Source organism: Hermetia illucens, chromosome 2 (assembly GCF_905115235.1).
Source record: "Hermetia illucens chromosome 2, iHerIll2.2.curated.20191125, whole genome shotgun sequence".
Taxonomy (NCBI): Eukaryota; Metazoa; Arthropoda; class Insecta; order Diptera; family Stratiomyidae; genus Hermetia; species Hermetia illucens.
The window spans coordinates 182,182,323-182,208,150 of NC_051850.1; the positions used below are offsets into that span (position 1 = coordinate 182,182,323).

The window sequence follows — 25,828 nt, forward strand, 5'->3', positions numbered from 1 at the left end:
GGTGCGTCGGCCAGACCAAAAATAAAGTAATCGAGGAGAAACTTCATGTGGTGGCACGGGGAAACGCTGCAATCGCTATGACTTGCTTATCGTGATGCTGTAGGCGAATACTTCATGGCTTATATAGGCGAGTGGTTAGCACTGCTTCTGGATAAAAGATTGATAGACGAGAAGTTTGATAGATGAGATTAAATGGAGTGAAAGTAGTAAAGGTCGGATCAGATGTCAGTATGTCAAATGTGTGTCTGGCAGATGGAGCTTTATCGTGGACTTTGGGTTTGAATTAGACTTTCTTTTGGGCATACTATGAATGATTAAGTTTCTCTTTTGGTAGAACCTTGCTTCCAGCTAGGGATTTGGTTACATTCCTGTGCTTGTCCAGCACAGTCTATCATCCGCAATTTAAAGCCTTGCTGGCATGGTCTTCTGGGAGTCTATACTCCAGGGGAATTCCTGCAGGGTCTGCTTTCGGTCTGATTGCAGTTGGTTCTTTTTTGGAGTTTCATGGTGGTGGGTAGAATTTATTGTAAATTCAACGCGTCTAGTTGCTCTTACAACTCGGGGACCATGCCTCTTAATGATGGCGGAGACCGAGATAGACCTCGGTATGAATGCTGAGCCTATGCTCAGTGTATTTTCGGCAGGAATCTGATTGAAGTCCCCATTCGAAGTTCCGTGTTCGAAGTGTACCCCAGGATTATACCTACATGGCAGGTACTCATGCTAAATCCAACGGACCTTCATGTCAATGGGTATTCCAAGAAAGATGCATGTGTGGCAGGATATCGCGTCCACCGCTGCACTCAACGGCCGCAGAAACAGTTGACGGACTGACATGAGACTGGGGCAAATGAAATGTCAGGAATAACAGTTTTGTGTTAACAGAGTCGAGAACCTTGCCGACCATTGCATTCGCGCACTCTTCCGAAACTTTCGCAATATCACAACGGAAAGTAGTTTCCCCAAGCCGGTGAAGCACGATGTGCTGCACCATATCAATGCTACCGGCTCTTCAATTTTCTCAAAGGTGCGTCCTCTTTCACCCAAGAAGCTTGCTGTTGCGAAGAGGGAGTTTGAAAATTTGATAAAACAGGGTATCGACAGGAAATCGAACTGTTGCTGATCTTCTCCGCTTCATATGGTCCCTAAGTCAAACGCGAATGGCGGCATGTGAAGATCATAGGCGTCTGATTGCTCAGACGTTTCCAGACCCATTCCCATACCACTCATCCATGATTTCGTCCACTCATTAACGAATTGCCGAAGGCGTACCACCAAATCCTTGTACCTCCCGAAGACGGCAATTTGCACACCTTTCGGACTCTTCGAATTCACTAGGATGACTTTCGGCTTGTGCCACTCTGTTTTACGAAACTTCAACTTTTGTTTCGTCTACATGGATGATGTTTTGGCCACTTCCGCTTCCTAATCCGAACACTTACAGCATCTCGAGTGCATTTTTCAACGCCTCCTTGAGGCCGAACTTGTCTTAAACGTTGAAAAATGCAGGTTTCTGCAGAAGCAGGTGCAATTTCCCGGCCACTAAGTTACCCCTGACAGTTTCCAACCTAACCCAGACAAGGTTGAGGCGATTAAGGGTTTTCTATTACCAACCACGGTGAAGGATCTGCGAAGGTTCTTGGGCATGTTAAATTTCTATTGTTGTTTCTTGCCCAGGGCCGCTCATCATCAAGCGATCCTGAACGCCTACTTGTCTGGGTCCGAAACTAAAGATTCAGGCGAGGTTACATGGTCTGCTGAGGACGTCCATACGTTTGAGACAGTCAAGTAACAGCTTGTTGAGGCAACACTGCTGGCATTTACCCAGCCAAATCCTCTTCTAGCTGTGTTCGTCGATGCCTCAGATACGGGTCGCTCTGCACCAACGGGTGAATCAAATCTGGCAACCGTTGAGCTTCTTTCCAAAACAGGTCAACCCAGCTCAACGCAAATCCAGCGCCTACGATTGTGAACTACTCGCCGCATACCTCGCTATAAAATACTTGCGTTTCTCCCTTCAGGGCAAGCCGTTCACTATGTTCAAGGACCACAAGCCCCTTACATTCGCGCTTAGACAAAAGCTCGACAAAGCGTTCCCTGGCCAACTTAGGGACTTGAGTTGTATCAGCCAGTTTACTTCTGATATCTAGATGTGGCTGGTAAAGACTATGTTGTTGCAGATGGTTTGTCTCGAATTTCGGAGGTCACAGTCCCCGCCTCGGTCGATTATACGGCAATCGCCGAGGCACAAAAAGACGACTCAGAGCTTCAGAGTCAGAAGGCAAATTACAAATATAAATTGAAGGAGGTTTCTATTTTCGGCTCAAACTCTTACTTACTCTGCGAGACCTCAAATAAGGGACCCAGGCCAGTCATTCCGGCCAATTTTCGTAAGGAAGTATTCCACGCAATTCGCGATCTTGCGCACCCAGGCATCAGGACGACGAACCGGTCAGTCAGTGAAAAATATTTCTGGCCGTCCATGAACAGGGACGTAAATTCTTGGGCCAGACAATGCATCGCGTCCCAGAAGTGCAAGGTCAACAAGCACGTTCGGAAAGAAGTAGGTGTGTTCCCACGGTCAACCAAGCGCTTTCACACCATCCTTCTCGACATCAGCGGCCCTTTGCGAGATTCACAGGGATTCAAGTATTGCCTCACAATCATCGACAGGTTTACGCGGTGGTCTGAAGCAATACCTCTGTCTGACATTACAGCGCAATAATGTGCCGAGGCCCTCTGTCGAGAATGGATTTCGCGCTTTGGTGTTCCAGCCGTCATAATCACGGACCAGGGAATATGATTCGAAACTATTTTTTCGCGGAGTTCGGAAGACTCCTTAGTTTTAAACGGCATAGGACTACTGTATACCATCCAGAGTCCAGTGGTATGCTGGAACGTTGGTACCGGACGCTGAAGGCCGCTCTAATGGCCCGCGACGATCCTTCGTGGCCGTAGTCCTTCCCTTTCGTCCTCCTCGGCCTCCGTACAGCCAGGAAGTTAACACCCTCAAGGGTCTCTGGACCGCTGCAATCACTATACGAGGGCCCCTTTAAAGTTCTGGAACGAAGCGAGCCTCGTTCAAACTCGACGTCCGAGGCGGACCCAAGTGGGTGACCTTGTCGAGGTTGAAGGCCTTCGACGAGCCGCCGGCCGCTTCGAAAGAGCGCCCGCGAAGCGTCAGATTCGCCCGGTGACTCCCATTGGCGGGATCACGCAGACGATTTGCTTCGTTGAACCCGCGCGATTTGACCTGGGGGTGAAATGATGTGGCCGCACATCGGAGGCGCGAACCAAGGCGCCAACATGAATTCGCTCCACCGTTACATTCAATGGCTGCAGAAACAGCTGATGGACTGACATAAGGAATGACAGGTTTGTGTCAACAGAGTCGAGTCACGTTCGCCGACCGGAGAGAAAGAAATGTAATGTTAACGGATTGAACAATATTGGAAGTTTATTATGGTGACATTGTTATTAACATAAAAGTGTTTGAATTTCGTGGCAGTGCAGTCGAAGGATAGTTGGATGCAAGTTCGAAATGGTTCTTTCCTCAACTGTTAGTAAGGAAACATAGAAACCTTTAATATGATATTGTAGCTCAAGATGCGTATTAGTATTTGTGAGCATCCGACAGATGAGGTAGACACGATGAAGGCAATGAAAAGGTAGAATTTTTAGGGTTTTGGTTTTTTAAGTTCCAGGAAGTCCTCAAAAATTTTTAACTTTTCTGATCTTGGTTTTGGGGCCGAAAACATTGTAAACAATTTTTAGATTAGAACTTTCGAACTAAAATTAACAAAGATACATATCTATCAATGTCTATCCGAATAAATAACTTGGTAATAGAGCAAATTAGGGTTTCGTAACATTTTCAATTATATTATGTCTTTGAAAATATGTTAACTATTAGATTATTGATAATTTCTCACTATAAATATATATGTATTACGAAAACTATAACAACGATTCGGAAAATGAATCAAATTGACTAGAATCGAATGAAGGATCTTTCCTAAAAGATCTTAATCCGATTCTTGATGCGTTTGGCTAAGAGACTATCACTATCGCTATCACTATCATCACTTAGAAAACGAATTCTATCTCTAGATGTTATCCTCCTAGCACACTCCTTACAATAATACAGATTATCATTTCGTTTGCTTACATTATGCTATGTACAGTAACAGAATTTCTGTAGCACACCCTCATTCACACATTTCGCCGTTGAAGCATAGGAGTTCAGTCGACTTACACTTCCAGCCACTTTGAACTCGCGTTTCTGCAGGTCAAAGTGGACAGTGGACTCGAATAGGGCGTCACCCGGCCTGGTTTCAAATGCTATCTGGAATGCTTCAATCTGACCTTCTACAAGCTCCGCATGGTAGGCGTATTTAACCCGGTTCAAGCGCAGTTTGGCACAGGATTTTGTTAGGGTCCCGTTTTTGTAAGTCTTGAGAAAGTCATTTATGTATTCGGCAGTGAAAGTTGCGACAGTCCGAACAGCTTCCAGATCCCTTTCAACTGCTTCGTAAGGTGTACAAGTGCACCAGTGCTCCTCGATGGCTGCATCCATGCACGATCGGTTATATGGCACTGTTTTAAACAGACTTTGGCATTTTGGACAGTCCTTGGCTCTGGGTAGATTGTGTGCTCGTCCTGACAGTTCCAGGATATGCTTCAGGGTCATATGAACGTCATAGGGAGTCGTCAGCCGATTCTTGTTGATGTTGAGGGTACTGACAATCTCTGGGTGCCGTTTCTTGAACCAATCCGGGAGCCAGATAAAGAAAAACGGAAGTCGCTCCTCAATTCGTCCTGATGGCAGTTGACGCGTGGGACCAAAGCGCATACCATGATCGCTGAAGAATATCACCGCACTGTTATTGTAAATCCCAATATCTCGGAACGTTTTCAAATACTCCACCATGCGGTCATCCATGGACGAGGCGTCACTGATCGCATTGTGACTGAAGGTATTCGCCCAAAACATCCCAAAATATGGATCGTCCTTGTAGGTTGTCGCTAAGTCTAATATGTAATCGTAGACGTATTCGGCGGAATGTTTGAAACCCAGACAAAAGGTTAAACTCGATTTTTTCTTTACGTGCAAATGAGCTTCGGCTGCTAGCATTGCTGGACGTAAATAGTAGTCAGTCGGGGGTTTTTTGAATCCAACTTTTAAATAGTTGAATGTACTGATGGTCTCCTCATCTTCTGCGTAGGCCGTCACATATCCACTTCGTTTGAAGTCATACCAAATCATTGGGCAGTTGTCCAGGTAACCGACTGCGTAAGGATTACATTTGGTGTTGGCTGTAGTAAGATTGTACCCCGTGAAAATGGCCATTAGGTTGGGGAATGTATTGTCTTCCATCTGTAAGAAAGAAAAAATTGTCTTCAAAAATCTGATATTCAACGCTAGAGTTTAATTAAACTAATAAAATAATTTAGTAGTAGTCGTGCCAGCTATGTATTTGTCCTCCTTAAAGAGCGAAAGAGATAGAACAACTCGAAAACCAAAAACTCGGGGCTTCAGGCATGGAAGGTTTTGTGTATTTCTTATGAATATTAGTCCCATCTATAACTAGCTCGTAATATTTATGCATTAAGAATGTCAGCTGCAGAGGTTCCCGGAGAGCACACAGGCTATCCCGGCATATGCGGATTCGGGTTCTCTGGATACGTCAGCCATCGTCGTGGACAAAGTCCATGAGGCCCACGTGCGACCCATGGTTGGTGAGGAGTCTCGCGATAACCCAAGTGGTTCAGTTGCAGCAGATGGGGGCAGAATTAACAGGACTGTCTCTGAGTTGGTAGAGGCCACCAGTGTTTTGCATTTGGGGACTAAATCGAGGTCTAGATCCGCTTCCCGAAATCGTCGATCGGTTAGTAAGTCGTCGCGACCTTCGGCAAGTACCGGGGTATGCTGGTACCATCGTAGGTTCCCAGAAAAACTAAAAAGTGTGCCAGGCCCTGCAATTTCTCACCAAACAAATCAGGCGGGAGTTCTGACCCCGAAATGCAGGATCACGTCATCTCACAATCTACGACCCCTTGAGCGGTGAAACTACCTGGTCGACATAGCGGCTGAAGTCTTGGTTCTTCTCGCATACCGCATCCTTCCCTATTACCACAAACATTGAAATTCGTTGCCGATCCGCATGTATGGCTACAGATAGGTAGACTTGAGTTAAGGACTTCGACGAACGTCTTCTGGGTGCTTCATTATCGCGGACACCAGCATACCCATCTTAGGTGCGTATTTCCTGTACCACTATGGATTTGTATTGGAAGCACATAATAGGTCCCTCATTGACACCACAACTTCCCTTAGGTCATCAGGAAAAATCTCATTCTGCTCACGGAGCACTTTCTCCATCGTTTTTGAAGAATTTGCTACGCCCATATTCGAGCACTTCTTCAAAAATATCATAACATCATACGTCGTCCATTACCACCGCTGAAGCTCACAGTTGCGTGGAAAGAGTTCTTAAACTTCTTAAGCAGTTCAGACAGTTGTTGGTCAGCACCACTTCACATGGTCCCTAAATCCAATGGCGAATGGAGACCTTGTGGCGACTACAGGTATCTAAATTGCTCAGAGAAATCCAGACCGACACCACATCCCACTCATCCACGATTTTGGGCACTCTATAGCAAACTGCCGTATTTTCTCGACCTAGGATTTAGTCAAGGCTTATCGTCAGATCCCTGTAGATCCCGAAGACATTCCGAAAACGGAAAGATGCACACCTTTCGGACTGTTCGAGTTAACTAGTATGACTTTAGGATAGTGCAACACGGCGCAAAACCTTTCAGAGATTCATCTACTCTGTGCTGGGAAACCTCGTATATTTGGATGATGTTCTGAGTCCTTTGAGTCCTCTGAGTCCGGATTTTTCAACGTCTCCTTGAGGCCGGTTTAATACTTAAAGTTGAAAAGTCCAAATTCCCACAATCGCAGGTAAGATTCCTCGGCCACCTAACTACTGCCTGAAGGCATATCCAACCGCACCCAATCACAGTGCAAACGATTTCGAGTTTCCCGCTTTAGAAGACAGTTAAAGATCTGAGAAGGTTCTTGGCCATATTAAACCTCTATCGCCGTTTCTTGCCCAAGAGGACCCACTATCAATCAATCCCTAACGCCTTCTTGTCTGGGCCGAAAGACTCCCGTCTGATTGTGCGGTTCTTAAAGGCATTTGAGACCAAGCAACAGTTGGTGTGTGTAACATTTTTGGCATTCCCTCAGCAAGATGCACCCCTAGCCGTATTCGTTGATGTCTCAGACATTGTGGTAGGTGCTGCTGTTCACCAAAAAGCGAATCAAATCTGGCAGCCGTTGAGCTTCTTCTCTAATCAGCTCAATCCTCGCAATTAAATACTTTCGGTATTCCCTTGAAGGAAGGCCGTTTGTCCATGGCACGACAAAGCATCCCCTCCTCAACTTCGTGACTGGAGCTTTATCAGCCAGTTCACTTCCGACACTCAACACGTGTCTGAAAATGACAACGTGCTTGCTGACACGTTGTCATGTGTTGCAAAGGTCAAGATCCCCGTGATCGTCGATTTTCCGGCAATCGCTAAGGCGCAGAAGGACGACACGTTTCTTCAGAGCTTGAGGAATAACTCCAAATGCACATTTAGGGCGTTTCCTATCTTCGGCTCAACATACTGCGAGACTTGAGGAAAGGGACCAAGGAAATATATTCCAGCCCATTTTCGAAAGGAAGTATCTTATGGCGTTCATGGTCTCTTCGCACCCAGGCATTCGGACAAAGAATCGGCGAGTCATCGCGAAGTACTTCCCGCCGTTCATGAGCAACAACATTCATGGGCTAGACAGTGCATCGCATGCCAGAAGTGCACAAAGCATGTGAGGAAAGAGGTGAGAGTGTTCCCTCGGTCCACCAAGCGTTTCCACACAATCCACCTCAACATCATTGGCCCTTTGCGAGACTCGCACGGTTACAGGTATTGCCAATCTTCGATAGCTTCACGTGGTTGCCTGAGACGATACCTCTAAAAGACATTACGGCACAATCCTGTGCAGAGGCCCTCTCTCGAGAATGGATTCCACGATTTGGTGTGCTGGCAATTATCATATAATTACCGGCCAGGGACTGCAGTTTGAATCCTCCCTTTTATTAGAGTTGGGCAAACTCATCGGCTTTAAATGTCACCGGAAAACCGCATACCACCCGCAATCCAATGGGATGCTCGAAAGGTGGCACAGGACGCTGAAAGTCGCTGAATTCCCCCAAGACGACCCTTCTTGGTCGCAAGTCATACCGGTCTATTGCGTCTGCTAAAGGACACAATGCCAAAGCTGAAGTCGCCACCACCCGCGAATCACGCGAAAACCGTGGCTGCCGTGGCCAGGAATCTCGAATCTTATACGCATGTCCTATTTAGGACAGACAACCTCGGAAGCCGCTGCAGCCACCTTATGAGGGCCCATTCGAAGTTCTCGAGCAAGGCTAACATCATTATAGTCTACACGTCGAGGGCACGGTTAAGCAGGTCTCTTTGGCTCGACTAAAGTCCTTCGTCCAGCAAGAAAACGCGATCGGGGCGAAAGGCGCGCGACGGTGTCCGTTTTAACTTGCGGCAACCGAGTTAAGGGAGTAATGCGTCTGATGCCGCGCTGAAACCCTCTTGGTTTCAATTTACATGTCGGACCCGCGCAAGTATGAATCGCGGTGGCCATGACACCGAAAAACAATTTTCGCCAGCGCAAATTGTAGAGTGTAATTTAGTAGAGATTCGCCTTGGGAAGCAGCCAGTTGAGTCTGGGGACTAAGATTAAGAAGGACAATATTTTTTGTTGATGATTCCGCACCACACCTCGAAGTTTCCAACCGCTTTCTCCTTCAGCGGTCCTTTCACCGCCATCGGGCAACCCACGACGCGTCCTTCGAGCGGAATGTAACCCACGTTAACATCTAAAGAGGACGGCCATCGAGAATGACTCCTTCAACGGACAGCAAAAAGAGGCGGGTACCGAAAGCCGCCCGATCGAAACGACCTCTGAACCACTCGTTGCCAGCGAACCTGGACGTCTTGCACCCGATTGCTATGCGCAAGCAGTTCGGACCGATGCGGCCATTGTCTAGCAAGGACAATGGGGATTGGCGACCGTGCGGGGATTATCAACCGCTCAATACGCTTTCTACTCCGGATCGCTATTGGGTACGACACATAGCTGACTTCACATAAACACTCCGTGGCAAGAAGATGGATTTGGTACAAGCATTTAACCAGATACCAGTGGCAGAGGAGGACATTAAGAAGACAGCCATCACGACACCATTTTTCCTATTCGGGTGGACAACTTCCCCGTCTCATCCATAGGCGAAAAGGAGCATTTGAAGCACTTGTGCATCCGTTAGTCGTTAAGGCGTTGGAACACCTTAACGACTACGGAGTCGTTATCAATATGGCAAAATGTGTTTCAGCATACTCGAAGTGCACTTCCTTGGTTTGTTGTGTGTTCACCCACTACCCGGGAAGGTCGAAGGTCGAAGGTCGAAGTTACGTGAGTTCCTTTGTGTCGTGATCTTTTAAATGAGCTGCAAATCGGACTGTGACAACCACCACCCAACGGCTTTCTCGTCGGCAACATCAAAGGAAAGGCCAAATTTCCTTGGACTCTTGAAGCTAAAGTGGCTTTTCAAAACGCAAAAGACTACCTGCTCACCTATCCTTAGGCTGTGGAGCAACTTACGCTGTTCACTGATGCCTTTAATTTTAGTACTGGTGCAACCCTTCAGTAGCAAGTTAGGCGAGTGTGGGAGCTGTCAGCTTTCTGGCGTCTCACCATAAGGTCAAAGCTCTTATTGTACAAGACTATGATCTTGCCAGTCCTTACGTATTTCTCGGAGGCTTGGGTTCTTAGCAAAAAAATTGCGAACTCTTGGCCATGTTCGAGAGAGACTCCTCCCAAGAATTTTTGGTCACCTATATGAGAATGAACGCTAGACAGCTTTTAGGGATATCTGATTGGTGGACCGCGGTGCAAAACTGGAGTTCCTTATTAAGGCATTTTTAAGGCCTAGACTCCGTACAATGACATACCACCCTCACATCAAAGGACTTGTCTAGCGTTTACATTGACAACTCAGAGCTACTATCGAATGTCCTATTCTCTGTGTACACTGATGCCTAACCTTACACTCTCCTGACAGTTGGGGTTAAGTTCGCCTGGGATTTTTTATTTTGAGTGAAAATATTAGTTTCCCGGATCTTGCCTTTAAGGACATTACGTGCACAATATTCAGTTGAGTTGTTCAAAATAATTCAACTCAAACCGATCCTGAACACATTTCCATTCCAAAGAAGATTCATCGAAGCTCCACTCCGCAGTCAAATCTGCAGAAGCGAATTTACGTTATGGCACAGAAATCTGGATGGAAGGCGGCAAGCTGGGTGCGTCAGGAGCACCGGGAACTTTTCCAACACTCGGAAGCTGACCCTCCCACCACATCCTTTTAATCAAAAATGGTGTTCACCGAAGAATCGGAAGTGGACGAAAAGCACTTGGAAGGACTCATCCGCGATTCAGAAGTGACAGACGCAACTTTCGTGTTTACCTTGATGCAGACAAAAGGCATGCCCGTTTCTGATAGCTTTAAGCAGTCGCTCCTCGAGTTGCTCTGCTTCTTCAACCACACGGAGCCCCTTTTGCCCGAATTGATAGAAGAGAAGAGCGCTGGTTTCAACATAGCCTCCAAGGCAAGGAGCACCAGTCCAAGACCTGGAAAGATGGGGAGCTTTCCTCGGGTTGGCGGACGTGAACTGACTTAGTTTTACAAATGTCTTAATTGATATTTCTTCCAGCCGCTACCAGGACACCTATCGATTTTGCTGCGGCCATTAATACAGCACAGCGGTAGAGGCGAATTCACAATGGCACTCCAGGTTCGCGCTTTCGCTGCACCGCCACACCATGAGAATGCGCAATAGACCCGCGTATTGCCGATATTTTTGTTCGGCTTACGCCGCTTACGCCAGTAAATATGAACAACCAGGACCCGGCTTCCTTCAACACCGAGCTGCATCAACATTTCCAGCAGCTCGGGCTGGGATCTGAGCGACAGCTTGATGAACACAAAACGTTCATCTTCAAGGATGTTGCCTCTGCGGAACATGTCATCGTATAATGCAAAGGCCTTGCGATTGTCTTTTCCCGATCATCAGTCAGTCAGAGAAGACTTCTTCAGCGGGCCTTTCACCGCCATCGAGCAACCCCAGATGTACCCTTCGAGTGGAATGTGACCCACGATTTGCTTCTTTGATGAACAGCGAAAGGGTACGGCCATCGGGGATAACTTTTTCTACGGACAGCGAAAGGAGGCGGATGGATGACTGCTCGCGGTTTCAGCCTTGCCCTGGAAAAAACCGAAGTAGTTATCCTGACCAGAAGGAGAATACCGACCCCCCATATCGATCGGCGAGTTGACTATAGAGTCAAAACCAGCGGTTAAATACCTTGGTTTAATGCTCGACTCGAAGATGAGCTTCTTCGAGCAAATTAAAGCAGCAGCGGACAGGGCTGCAGCTGGAGTCGCGGGCTTGAGTTGGCTAACGGCGAATATCGGTGGCCCTATATCAACTAGGAGACGTCTCCTTATGGGAGCAACGCAGTCGGTTCTGCTCTATGGTGCGGAGGTATGGGCTGATGCCCTATACAAGGAGGTGCATCGTAAACGCCTTGCTCAAGTGCAGAGGCGAGGAGCTTTGCGAGTGGCGTCTGATTATCGCACCGCTTCCAAACCGGCTGTGGTGGTGATCGCGGAAGTGACCCCCGTTGCCTTCCTTGCCAAGGAGCGCAAAGCTATCTACCGTCGTAAGGGCGAGAACTTAAGAGAGGTGGTTGCCCGTGAAGAACGTCAACGCACCCTTACCGAGTGGCAACTTTCTTGGCAAAATGACCCAAGGGGCAGATGGACTGCGCGGCTTCCTTACCCAACTTCTAAGTTGGCATGGAGGTTTTTAGTCTTATCTGCACAGGATCGGGAAGGCGAGATCTCCTGATTATGTGTTCTGCAATGGAGTGGCGGACGACGTTGAACACACTTTTTTCTCTAGCAGGAGGTGGGACAGCTTTCGTCAGCAGCTTTATGCAGATACAGGGAAGCTCTCTCCAGATAACATTGTCAGAGAGATGCTGAAGAGCACTGCCAGCTGGAATCGTATTGTGCATTATGTTCGTGCTCTTCTTATTGCGAAGAAGACTGAACTCGACCGGCGGAGGGATCGGACGGTAAGGGGTTCCCTGAACTGACAACTCCCTTCCTCCCCTCCCCTAACGTTGGTGAAAGGAATTCCCTGACTCGAAGGCTCCCGAAGCCGGGAGAGCGGGAGGGCTAGCCCCAAGTAATGTGTCAAATGGTTCCAGACTAGTTCTCTGATGACAGTGAGGTGTTTAGTTGGTAGTTCGACAGCGTGCTGTTGCGCGAGTCCAACACTTTGTGCGTAAACGCATTCACCTACCCTACTCCCAAAAAAAGGGGAACAGTCTTGCTAATTGCGTTAGTGGGGAAACAACCTTGAACCTCAAGGAACTTTTTGAGGGTCTGTGAGTTTTCCTGGTATGCCTGCAACAGGACACTGCCAAGGCCTCTTGAGATAGTCCTAAAAGTAAAAAGACTACGTCATCCCGTTGGCTAAATTGGGTCCACAGGGAAATCTACTTTGAAAAATTTATCGTTGACAAAGGATCTTTTTATCCTGGTCCTGTACCAACTCAATTTATGTAAGTTAAAATATGATAAAAGTTTGCACATTCTTCCTGAACTTACCTTATTATATCCACTCATCTCGAACCATTCTGTATCGTAGACGAACTGCGCCGTTTTTGGCATTGCTCGAATAAAATTCTGTCGTGATACGCTATCAACTCCGACTAAAAGTACACTAAGAGGTCTCACGGTTTCCGGCGTTTTTTTCTTCCATTCTTCAAAACGCTTCCGTATTGACCGGCGTTCCGGAACCATTGCGTGGACATTGACGTAAACTTGTTTATCGAAATTCCAACATTTGACTAGAACACTATCATATTTTTGGGGGATCTCCGTTTCCGAATTTGGTATATTTTGGCATTTGTTGAGACTGTAGAGGAGGAGATAAGAAATTAGAGATATTAGATACATTTTTTAAGAATATTTTGATGAATTTAAAGTGTCCCAATGAGGTGAATTCCTTGCTGGATTTGAATTGAGAATTCCAGAAATTTATGGGTCGATCAGGGTTTTACTTAGTTCTACTTAAATTGCGCAATTTTGGCAGAAGTAGCTGCGCTGGGCTGGGGGTAGGTGGGCAGGTATCAGTGGCCGCTCCTAGGAACCCAATTAGCGCTTTGGTGCGCCGTTTGATGCCACAAACTCCTAAGACCGTGACTGTTGTTATACGAGCAGGGAGGCGGAGTCCAGCCGGTTCGGATCTTCAGAGCCAGCCCGTAACATTCACGAAGGAAAGCAGCTCTCCCAACCTCCAGCTAGAAATGTCTCTGAGGTCCCCAAAGAATGGTTTACCCAGTGTCCGCAGCCTAACTCTCGCTAGAGCTGGGCAATCGCAGAGAAAGTGCATCAGGGTTTCCCTTCCTTCTCCGCAGCTTCGGCATGCGAGTTGTAGGGTATGCCGAGGCTAGCGGCATGGTCCCCTATGGACCAGTGTCCCGTGAACACCGCCGTAATCTTGAATGCATTTGCACGCGTCTGGCACAGGAGCTCTCGTGATCGAGCTATGTTATAAGCGCGCCAAATTCTTCTTGACTTGGCACAGCTTGTGCCTTCGCCATCTCAGGTCCACGGCTGCTAGGTAGTGCGAGTAGACTCGGCCCCCGACAGCAGCCGGCGGAACACCGACTATATTCGCCGAGGGACTGCCAAGAGCAGAGCCTTGCCTGGCCAATCCGTCAGCCCGCTCATTCCCCTCTATGTTACTATACCCGGGAACGCAGAGGAGAGTGACCTTGGGCGTACGGCCCAGATAGTTGAGCGCGTCTCTGCACTGCCCCACCAACCGGGAAGATGTCGTCATTGAGTACAAGGCCTTGATGGCCGCTTGGCTGTCGGTCAGAATGGCTATGTTACGCTTGGGGCTCGAATCACGCTCCAGCCATCGACAGACTTCCAATATCGCCAGTACTTCTGCCTGGAATTCACTGGCGAAACCTGGGAGACCATACGACTTGGATACACCGTGTGTATTCGAGAAAGCCCCCGCGCCGACTCCATAGGCCATCTTTGATCCTTCCTTTCCACTTTGCCCTGGTTGGAAGGTCCACAGCAAAGTTTCTCGTGAAGTTCAGCTTGCGTGTGACATAGTCCGTCGGGGCTGCCCAGATTTCCCGAGGTATTTCATTTAGGATGTTGCTGTGGCCTTAGGACTTCGCTGCCCAGCATCCGGACTCACGTAGTCAGACGGCACTGCACGCTGCAACATATTTAATGTGGTGGTCTAGGAGGAGGAGATCCAGGAGTACATTGAGAGCATCTGCCACACACGCGGTTCTTTGAATCCTCTGGGCTGTTTGCACATAAGTCTTGGTGTGAGGTACAGTTACATCCTCTTGGTTGACAATAGTCAACTCGAGAGGGCCACTTTGGGGTACCAGCGCTTAATGTGAGGTTCCAGTTATAATTAACTAACGTGCCGGATGACGCCAAACGACCCTTGCTAGTTGACTCCTATTATACGTTTCTGTCGAAGTGTACTTAGGTCCGGGTGGAAAATTATAGGTGACAGGTTTTCAGACTGAGGTGTAGTCTACTGTGCTAGACAAAAACAATTGGGGACGGTTGAGAAAGAGAAGAGGAAAGACGGGGGACAAGGGAGAGAGAGGTTGAGAGAATTGAGAGAGAGGTTGAGAGAAGGGAGAGAGAGAGGTGAAGAAAGGGGGAGAGAGGGAGAGATAGAAGGAAGAGAAGAGAGTGGCAGTGAGAGGGGGATGGAGTCGGAGAGGAAGCAAAGAAATAGGAATGTAGAGGGAAGGGGAGACAGAGATGAAGGAAGTCGGAATGGGCAGGAAAGGGGAAGAAAGAGAAGAGGGAGAGGAAGAGGGAGAGATGGAGAGGGAGTGTAAGAGAGAAGAGGGGCGAGAGGAAAGGAGAGAGAGATAGAGAGGGGAAGAGAGACAGAGGGAGAAAGAGAGATAGAGGGGGAAAGAGGCGAGAAGTGGGCGGGCGAGAAGGGGAAGTGAGAGAGGAGGGAGATAGGAACAGAAGAAGAGAAAGAAATAGCGGCACATTTGCAATATTTGTCTTATGAAGTTTTTGTTTCCCACCTAGTTTGGAAGTGAAGGAAGTTTTCGGCTATCTAGGGAGGCAGATGCAGACTATGATTACACTTAACTCTGTGCAAGTGATAAGCTCACAGTAAAGTCACAAACACAAAGTGAACATAGACACCCATGACGACTGGGATTCGAACCCAGAGGAACGAGATTGGGAGGCTGACGATCAACCACATCAACCACCGAGCCTCGTATTTTCGCCATTACTTATTTCTTTCTTCTGTGTTTATTTCCTTCTTGGGAAAGTTGAAGCACATCTTGGCGAACTGACGCGTGAGGGTCGTTGACATGTTGTGGGCCATTTAGAGGATCATAGCAACCACATATTATGTTTTCCTTATTTACAATCCTAGCTCAAGCACTCAAAGTATTTAAAAGTACTAATCGAGACCTTTCATTTGATACCCCACAGAACTCTAGTTGCTAAAAAAAGATTTCACACCCCCCTTTTGCATGTATGGACACGCCCCCCCCCCCCCACTTCGTTCACATAGAATCATGTAGCTCACTGTATGCCTGGGCGTTCACAGTTCCCACCTTTCCACCAAATTTGGTATCAATCGGTACAACCGTTTCTGATAAAAGTCCGTGCCACAGACAGACAGACGGATAGACAGCTGAATCCGCCACATTCACTCTCCAGCGATGAACTAAAATCTGATGGAGTATGTTAATCGCCGGAATAACGTGCACCACGCGATCAAGGATCAAGTGTGTTCTATTAGAACAACGTACTTTAAAGCCGAAGAGGGCGCGAAAACACGTCAAGTTCCGATCAACCAACGAAAAGGGGTGATTGCAGTAGCAACACAAACAATGCAAAAAACATCTCTTCCTAAGAACCTTGGCAAGGAAGTCTTTCAAACGATAAGGGCACCCCGGAAATAAGCAATAACTGACAACGGGATTCTAATGAAGAGGTGCAATCCCTTTCCCCGCCCCCACTATGAACGGCCAAACGAAAAAAAGGAGACAATGACGACGGCGAGGAAGAAAGGAGGAACTGGCGACGCGAGGAAGTTAAGAGGTGGAAACTTATCTGGCCATCAGGAAAAAGCCATGGCTCTGAAGACTCTATTTGGAAGAAAGTCGAAAATGAGAAGCGATTGCAAAAGGGAGTCAGGCCGGACGTGGTCATCGTAACGAAAACCAGTAAGCAGACGTGCGCGGAGATCTTGGGTAACGTCAAAACAGATACCTCCCTGACTGATCTATGTGGAAATATCATACGTATAATACGGGCATAGAAAGGGGAAGACGGAGGTGAAGACTTAATGACAAAAATCAAAACGTCACTGGTTTATACTGCTGCAGTCAAAATAAGCAAGGATTCGGTGGTCAGTGCAAGGACCTGGATGAAGTTACCACACAGTCCGAGATCTGCGTAATTTTTCAGACAGAATTAGAACTGAAATCAGTGAGCGAGGCTAATGTGTTATCACTAAGGAGAGCGTACAATATCACATAGATAGCACCGATAATCCTTCCTATCAAAGCAGCAAAAAAGCCGATAGCACCACGCAAAATGCCTGTTGGATGGGTGTTCTGTTGCCTACGTGAACAGAAAAAAATTGCAAGCAGCTATCATGACGAGCAAAACCGATCATTACGAGCGGATATTTGCCGAAGCTGGTTCAGATCCTTGGAGTGGCGCATACAGGTCGATGATGTCATCCCTAAGAGACAAGCTCTCCCCACCGATTACTTGTCCTAAGTTACTGCAGAATATAGTAAGCAATCCTTTCCCGGAAGATGTACACTATACGAGGTTTCCTGCTGTCCATGTAAACCCCAAAGGAGTTCCCCTATTGGTAGACAACGTAGTTCTGGAGGCAGCCCAGGGCTGAATGGTATCCCGAATATCACCTTGAAAGTGACAGCTAGACCAGAGTATTCCTCGTGCAATGGAAGCTATAAAAGCTCATACTCGCTCTGAAGTCAGGAAAATCATTGGTTGACCTCTCCTCATATAGACCGATATTTCTGGCCAATACCATTGGTACACTATTTGAATGAGTGATATACAATAGATTGTTCCCAATTGAACAAATTGAAGGAGGCCTTTCTGACAAGCAATTTGGTCTGACAGAGGCTGCAATAGACCACTGGCCTTGCGGATGATATCAAGCCTACGTCTTCTTCTTTCAAGGGTATTTCATTCTGTGATACTCTACGCAGCTCCAGTATAGGCAACTGTGCTGAATAATAAGCTAAACTCTGGAAAACTAGGAATGGAGAGAACTTCTCTCCAGACATGCCGTGCTTACCGAACAACGTCAGGAGAAGCAGCTGCGTAGAAGCAGAAACACTTCTCATAGACACCCCTGAGAACGGGGGTCGGCGCCTCTACGATAAAGCGTATGCAAGCGGGCGATCTAGCCAATTTTGACAACAGCTGGCACGACGGGAATCTGTTACAGAATGGCAAAAGAGATGGGACGAGTCGCAAACTGGTTGATGGATATACCGCATCGTTCCAGAAATTCGAAGATAGATTGGACGAACCCACAAGGAATTAAATCACAAACTGTCACAATTCTTGAGCGCCCAAGATGGATATTGTGTTTGATTATCCCAGCTCTACTGTGCACCGGACGAAATTGGGGGCCATCGCAGATAGGCGCTTACCACCTGAAAATATTGCAGAGTTCATGCTGGAGTCAACGGAGGCCTGGAAACAAGTCGAAAAAGTGTTGGGAATTATTCACGAGGAGTTTAGGCAGGGAGAATTGCGAAGAAAAGAAGAAAGGGAAAGAAACATAACCTGCAGTTAAGAACTGATTCAGTCCCGCGACGCAATGGTTTAGACCAGTCCCGCGGGGAGTACGGAAAGAGCCGAGTGGTTTAAGTGAGTAAGAGTCTTACATAACTGTCTAGTATGAGCCACTAGTAGGTTTTGAACCTTTCCGCCTGGCAACGGCGAAAAGCAAAAGCCAGACAGTAAACCGATTTTAATAAGTTTTTGTTTTACATAAAACCTGAAAAATTGCAAGATTTGCCTGCCATGGGGAGCTTAATCTGGGAACCCTGAATACCTTGGGAACCTTCAGTCTCAAATGAAACCTTTAACGTTGTGGTCGGGCCAGCCAAGGTGGACATTCTTTCCGGACTACTCGTGAGACCAAGACATGGACCAATTATTAAAAATAAAAATAAAAAACTAACCTGAAAAGAAGAGGCGGTGATGTCAGGCGCATTATCGGAGAACGAGCCGCTGGCATCAAGCCAGGAGACATTAACGGTCGGGAGCCACCCGTAGCACCGATGTGCTGAAACCAACCGGAGGGACCTTTCAGAGCGAGGCGACGGACGAATTTGTTTTCAGCTTGAAATCCATTGTGATCAAGCTAGGTGTAGCGAGTACCAGCCATTGTATCCCTTACCTGAAACCGTTGACGTCGGGGGTCCTCTCAAAACCAAAAACTATCAAGAATGTTGGTCACGGGAAACCAGCTAAGAAGCAAAGGTCCACTGGAGTCCCACTCAAGAGCCAATACTAGAAGATGATGCATATTCGCAGTAGGATGGGGAATAATAAGAAGGCCGGTACTGTCGACGGCGGGATGACAAGGACTTCGCTAAATACTGTTGAGGAACCTAACGAGCAGAAGGCGATGCCCGCCGCTCTCAAACGCAATCGATCTCAAGACGAGTTCGAAGAGAAACAGAGTAGAGTGTTCAAGAGCTCGGAAACTAAGAACCTCTACAGAATAGTAAGCAGCAATTGCAAGTCGACGACCGGCGAACTGCGAAACTCTTCATCGACGTCGCCACAAACCACTTACGTGTGGTGCTGACAGATTCAATTCTGCTAGCGGCAAACCAGTCCCGGAGTTGTGGACTAGCGTTGCTTTGATTCCCTTCAAGTGGGCTCTACGTTATGGCTTGCTCCACGTTGTGGTTTCCAGGGTCTCTCTGGGTTCGTGTGTCGCCAAGGTCAGCGATACCTTGGAGGGCGTAAAGCTCAAAATTATCACTCACACGAGGTTCCCAGGAAACCGGTCGTTCGCATCTGGTTGTCGAAGAAGAAAAGAAGAAAAAGAAGATTCTGCAGCACAGCAGACGCTGATTGGGACCGATCTAGAGCATGCATCCTTCCGAGTAAGAGTCCCCACGCTTTTCCGTGTCCGGACTTGGGTTCCAGCGAAAATTTTGTGGTCAAATTGTAGCAGGTGGGGGTAAGGAATGCGTACATTTCCTCGGCTTACAAGGCTCACGACCAACCAGCTCCAATCAGACGACCACCATAGCATAAAAGAACTCGCTGATAGGCTGCAATAGTATGCCAATGCAAGGGATATGCTTTAAGGCATCTCGGAAATTAACGAAAGAGGTGAGTCATCGTTTCATTTTATGATTAATATAAATCTATCGGTGTGTAACAGCGGCAGTACACCAAGTTTCTATTTCTCCAGTACGGAGAACTGTGACGGTTGGGAAGAGGCCCTTGATATCACCTTACTAACCGACAATGGGTTTCTATGGGTGGAGAGTGTTTGACTAGAGATCCTTCTTAGATCATAGCTGGATACTTTTCAGTCTAAATCTAACCGCAGGGATCTTCAAACCTTTCAGAGACCCCAGATGGATCAATTGGAGGAAGTTTGGTGAAGTTACCAAGAACAACCTCTCCTGTGTGCAACTTGCCAAGATTGGCACCACAGATGAACTAGAGTAAAAGATCGGAGACCGTGGTGGAATGAAGATCTGTCCAGCCTCAGGAAGCTGATCTTCAACATCTGCTACGAGCATAAATATTGGCAGCCATACAAGGACTGCCTGAAGAAGTACAAGTTGACTCTTGGCGCCAAGAGCGGTCTTGGTTGGACTACTGTCGGAACATTGAAAGCATCAACTGATCCGCAAGTTCAGTAATATTTTGCCCAAGGAACATAGGAGCCCATCCTTGCTTGAACAGTCGGAAGGCTCCTGGATGGAATCTTTTGTTGAAATCTTGGAGTTGCTGGTACAGGCGGATTTTCCCGCCAGCAAGGAGTCAGAGCCTTGCTTGGAGGGTATGCAGCCACCCCAGCCGTGCGAGGCTATCAAATCAGTAACTACCGAGGATAAAATCGGTTGGGATATAAACAGCTTCTCGGCATATAAATCTCCAAGTCCAGGTGGTATAATGTCAGCCATGCTATAGAAGCAGTAGGTAAGGGGTTTTCCGTGGATTGTTGAGATTTACCGAAATTGTATCTCTTTGGGATACGTACCACAGTCTTGAAGATTCGCACGAGTGGTTTTCGTACAGAAAGCGGGCAGGCGCAACTATGAGTTGACGAAGGACTTTCGACCAATCAGCCTCATCTTTTTCGTCTTGAAGACCCTAGAGCGCGTCCTGGACATTCACTTCAGGACGATTATGGAGAGTCTCTCTAAGTCTCAGTGTGCCTATATCAAAGACAAATCCATAGAAACCACTCTCCATGAGTTAATTGGCACGGTTGGGCGATCACTGGAGTACAAGCATGGGATATAGAGGGAGCATTCTACAATGTTAGTACCAACGCCATCAAGGAAGTCTTGGTGAGTACTGGATTGGAGGGGTATCTTACGTAGTGGATAATCTAAGAACCAGGATAATCCAGTTGGATCTGGGAGACAACCATTTGATCAGAGCTGTAAACAGAGGCACTCCCCATAGTGGCGTCATTTCGCCGGTGCTCTGGTTAATAGTCATGGACAAAATTTTGGGAATACTGGACAGGAGTGGGGTGAATGTTGTGGCGTATGCAGATGACTTGGTGAAGTTAGTGTCAGAGATATTTTCTTCCATTGCGAGTGACATCATGGAAGGGCGGTTGGAAGAGACTTGGCACAATCCCAACCCAAATGGAACTGATGCTATTCACCACCAAGACATGGGTGCCTGAATTCCTCCTACAGCGACTGAATGAACAAAGATTCGTTCTTTCCGATCCTGGATCTAAAGCTAAATTGGGGATGGAACTGAGGGCTAAAAGGGCCTACATAGCGTTCTATGCCTGCAAATGAAAGAAATGAAGTTTCCGGCCGAGGATGGTTCTCAGAATGTGTGTAGCTGTGTAGCTCTGGTGCGTCCAATCCTAACGTACGGCTCTATTGTATGGTGGCAAGCTTTGAGCAAAAAGTACAGTAGAACGAAACTTAATAGGATTCAAAGAACCGCGAGTGAAGGTGCCACCGGGACTAAGCAGTCCCACCCGGCAGATGCTCCCAATGTAATTCTGCATCTCCTACCCCTAGACCTCCACATTAAATACGTTGCAGCGTGCAGTGCTTTGGACTACGTGAATCCGGATGTTGGACAGGGAAGCCCTACAGCCATAGTAACATCCTAGACGAAGTACCCCGGCAAATCTGGGAATTTCCCACACACTATGCCACACGCAAGTTGAACATCACGAGATACTTGCTGTGGACTTTCCAACCAGAGCAGATTGGAAGACCGGCGGCGAGTGGCTATGACATAGTATTTTTCACTGACGGATCAAAGATGGTCCGTGGATTCGGTACGAGGGTGTTCTTGAATATAACCAGTGCATCCGAGTTATTTGGTCTACCTGGTTTCGCCAGTGTATTCCAAGCGGAAATACTGGTGATATTGGAAGTCTTTCGATGGCTGGCGCATGATCCGAGTTCCAAGCGTACATTCTGACTCACAACCAAGCGGCCATTAAGGTCTTGTATTCGGCGATGACATCCTCCAGGCTGGTAGGGCAGTGTAGAAGCGCACTGAACAATCTGGTCAAGGAGGATTTGGCCTATTTATAACAAAACCCGGTCGCATGTGTTCTTGTGGTCTGCACGGGGCACTCGCCCACAAGGGACCATGCCGCCAGGCTTGGTATGCCCTACAATTTACATTGCCGAAGCTACGGAGAAGAGAGGGGAAACCCTCATGCATTTCTTTTGCAATTGCCAAACTTTAGCTAGAGGTCAGGCTACGGACACTAGGTAAACCATTCTTTTTGTGACCTCAGAGAGGTTTCTAGCTGCAAGGTGGGAAAGCTGACCTGGCTAGACTCTGGCTCCCTGCTCTCATAACAGCAATTATGTCTTAGGAGTCTTAGGAGTTTGTGGCATGAGCTACCTTTATCGGTTTGTTCTGCAATGGACGAAATGATCAATTCATTCTTCTTCAAACAGTATGGAGGTTCCTAAAAGACTAGCAAACATCTATTCAGATGTAAAGAACTGGACCCATTGTTGTGATTATTTGTTGAGTAGCTGAGGGGTGAAGGTGAGGCAGCGTCTAATGAGTTGCCTTTGCTCTGGATGAAATCACAAGCCGACTATTTTTTGTAAATTTAGGTTCTAGCCCAGAACAGAGGTGCCCGTGGACCAGGAACTGAGGAAGAAAGATTCTTTTCAATTGGTCCAGTCCACTATCAATTAGATGACCGACTTAGGACTCCCTGGTATCCTTAAACAAAATTTTGGAATGAATCTGCTCCTGTAGGACCTGTTTAAACAGGGAAAGTACCTTTTTTCTACAAAAAGGCTTGGCAAACACGCTTTAAAAGCTCTCGCGTACTGTCTTATCGCTAACACATTCGAAACCAAAACTGATCTCGTTTTGTACATATGATTCTCTGAGGTCTCTGAGGTTCACAAAGGCTGCCATTCTTGCAAACTAAGGTTCTATTGTTGCTGGCACCGAGCTAGCGAGCAGAATTTTAAAAACGTTGTTTTATAATTTTTTTAAGAATTGGGGGAGTCACTTGACGCCGGACCGGACCGGACCAAATAGAGAGCAACTTGCTCCCACTCTTCATGGTTCACGGACTCCTCTTTTTGAGTTTAATGCCCAAGGTTCAAAAAGTAAAGGTGGGTCGAAGACGGCTATGGATTCGTTCCAGGGCAAAGGCAACTCACCAGACGTTGCCTCACCTCTGCCCTGGGAGCAGCGTGACCGAGGCTCGCAGACTGCCACACAAACAGCAGCCTCGGTCTCGCTGCTCCCAGGGCAGAGGTGAGGCAGCGTCGGAAGAGTTGCCTCTGCCCTGGTACGAAACCGTAGCGGTCTTCGTCCCTCTTTTTCTTGTTGTTTTTTTTTGTTTTCCTGTAAGAGGTAAGCAGAGATCAAAGGACGTAGCGACTCAGGATTGGGAGAGCTAACATAGGCATGTATTAAGTGTTGCAGGCTGCAGCGAACATTTAAGTGCAAGTTAAAGCAGATCTTATTAAGGCGAACAGCGACAACTGGGTATACCATGACTGTTAAGGTCTTAAGGATAAAGGACATATGATCATGCAATGAATTATGAGATGTAGTACCAAATAAGGACATTGAAAAAGGTCTACTCACGTGAATTCCTCGTCCGCTTTCTTGTCCTTCCCGGAGCGTTTTATCGCTTGATAGCAGCAATCCACTGGACCGAATTTAGCGTATTGTGGCTTCAATTTATTGTCAATAATGATCAAATAGCGTTTTCGCTTCGGATCGTATGTTACCCGTGTCAGGGGTTTCAGCGAACTACAAGGTTCGTATTTTTGGCGTTTAAAAAATTTCATCACGTCGCTGGCATACGGATCCAGGTTTGGCATTTTGCACTGATCACTCCATACTAAATAGCCTGATGGTATTGGGGGTAGGCTATTATTAGTTAGGGGTAGTGTTGATGGTATCGAAACACGAGTAGTAGTGGTAGTTGATGTCACATTGATAATTTTTAATGCTCTTGCGGTTTGTTTTTCAGTTTCTATTAGTTTTCGTTATTACCGAATTGAGTATTTTTTTGCCGGATATTTGCATTGTTTTTCATGTTCGTAATATGATTTCGAGTGTTCGTTACGAAAATTCAAAAGTTTGAATTTTTTTATTGTAAAATTTCATTTCAAATGGTTGATTTTTTTTTTCATTTTAGGAAAATTATCGAATGCGAATTTGGTCACAATCATACACATAGACATGAAACGTTATTGGAAAATGAGGAGATTCATGCAGGTCCGGAATTCGTACACACATTCGGGTTTTTGCATTCACCAAGCAAATTTGACGGTTAACAAGGAACATGGAAGAAACAAAGACAAAAATGATAATCTAATTTAAAATACACATCAATTTGGCGCTACTCTACTTGAAGCCGATCCTTTTTAGGAACTTAAACTACATTCGTATCGGAAACATTGGGAAAATTAAAGCTAAGAAGCCTAACTTTGATGAAGCACCAAAAATATCACTTATTGCGGTTTGATGAAGCATAAAAAAATGTCAGCCTCTATTTCTTATGAATGTCCTTGGGACAAAACTGAAGGAACTGAGGAAATAACAGCCACAAAAGATACTAACTAAAAAGGACTCTCAAGAGTTAAATGCAACTTAAGGCCGAGGGAGGGGGAGGGGGATGAGTTGTCTAAAGAACTCTAAACACCCCACAAATCTTAAGTTTCCACTTAGTACACCTCGCATTCAAGCACCACGATCTATGGGAGCTAGAGCGACGACATGCAGGATTCGTACCATCAAAAATCACGACCCCTCCCACTCTGGCTCTACTGCACAACCGTTGAGACAACATTGTCGGCGTAAGTTTACCTCCAAGAACTTATGTTTCCAGCTCTTTTAACTGGCCCCCTTTTTGTCCCCCCTTTTTAGTAGCTCATTTTCAATTTTCACAATAACGGAGGCAATCGCTAGCCAGCTCTACTTTGATTTGAGCATCTTCGCAGTTACGCTCTCCTCGTCCGCTGCTTCGTTGCCTTTCAACCCAGCATGGCCTGCAACCCAAAATATCCAAACCAAGGCATTCCTATACCAGTTTAGAGTTCACCTGGTTGGACCTAAGTGCCTTGATCGCTGCTTGGCTATCGGTGAGAATAGCTATGTTCTGCCCCCTGTAGTTCCTTTGCAGATTGAAGGAGGCACATTTGTCTATGGCGTATATTTCCGCCTGGAATATGCTAGTGTACCTGCCCATTGGCTCAAAGTACATTTTCCTTGCACCAATGACACTAGCACCCGCTCCCTCTGCTGTGAGGAATCCGTCAGTGTACCAAGTAATCAGTTCCTGGTTTAAGCCACGCAGCCACGCTCTCCCAGTTTGCCTTGTTAATCCAACGTGTTTCAAACTTCTTATCGAAGTGAAACCTCGTTGTCATGTTGTCCCTCGGTATCAGCAATTCGGGATACCGCCTAGAAAGGATATCAATCTTCCTTCGATTTAGGCAGCTCCCTGCCTCACTCATACTACCGGCCATCCTGAATATTGATCTCCTTGCCTGCATCTGTATGTGCAGATGGAGACAGGTTAATCCCAGAAGGACCTCCAGGGAGGCATGTCCTCATTACCCCACTGATACACACGCAAGCCAGCCTTTGGAGCTTATGTGATTCCCTGGCTGGTGTGCTGGGTTCGGTTCTTTCTGCCCAGATTACCGCTTCATAGGTAATCATTGGCCTTACTATTGCAGTATATATCCAAAGTAGTATCTTCGGGCTGCAACCCCATTTTTTTCCTGCTATGGATCTGCAAGTTATCACAGCCCTCGTGGCTTTCCGACAAGTGTTTCCGACATGTGGCTTCCAGAGTAATTTTTGGT

The 25,828-nt window shown here is 46.9% G+C and overlaps 1 protein-coding gene across 3 annotated transcripts in view; it reads right to left on the reverse strand.

The window, feature by feature from the left end:
* LOC119650338 overlaps window positions 1-25,828 on the reverse strand; it is a 184,229-nt gene that overhangs the window by 84,944 nt on the left and 73,457 nt on the right. Inside the window, exons 3-5 of one of the 3 annotated variants that reach the window (XM_038053005.1) lie at window positions 23,595-23,988; window positions 12,807-13,116; window positions 1,867-5,377 (exon numbers count right to left, since the gene is read on the reverse strand). The exons of the other annotated variants lie outside the window; for them this stretch is intronic. Coding sequence (XP_037908933.1) covers window positions 4,175-5,377; window positions 12,807-13,116; window positions 23,595-23,988 — 1,907 coding nt within the window. The 3' untranslated portion in view covers window positions 1,867-4,174. Of the gene's footprint in view, window positions 1-1,866; window positions 5,378-12,806; window positions 13,117-23,594; window positions 23,989-25,828 lie in introns of those variants that run through there. 3 annotated transcript variants of the gene reach the window in all.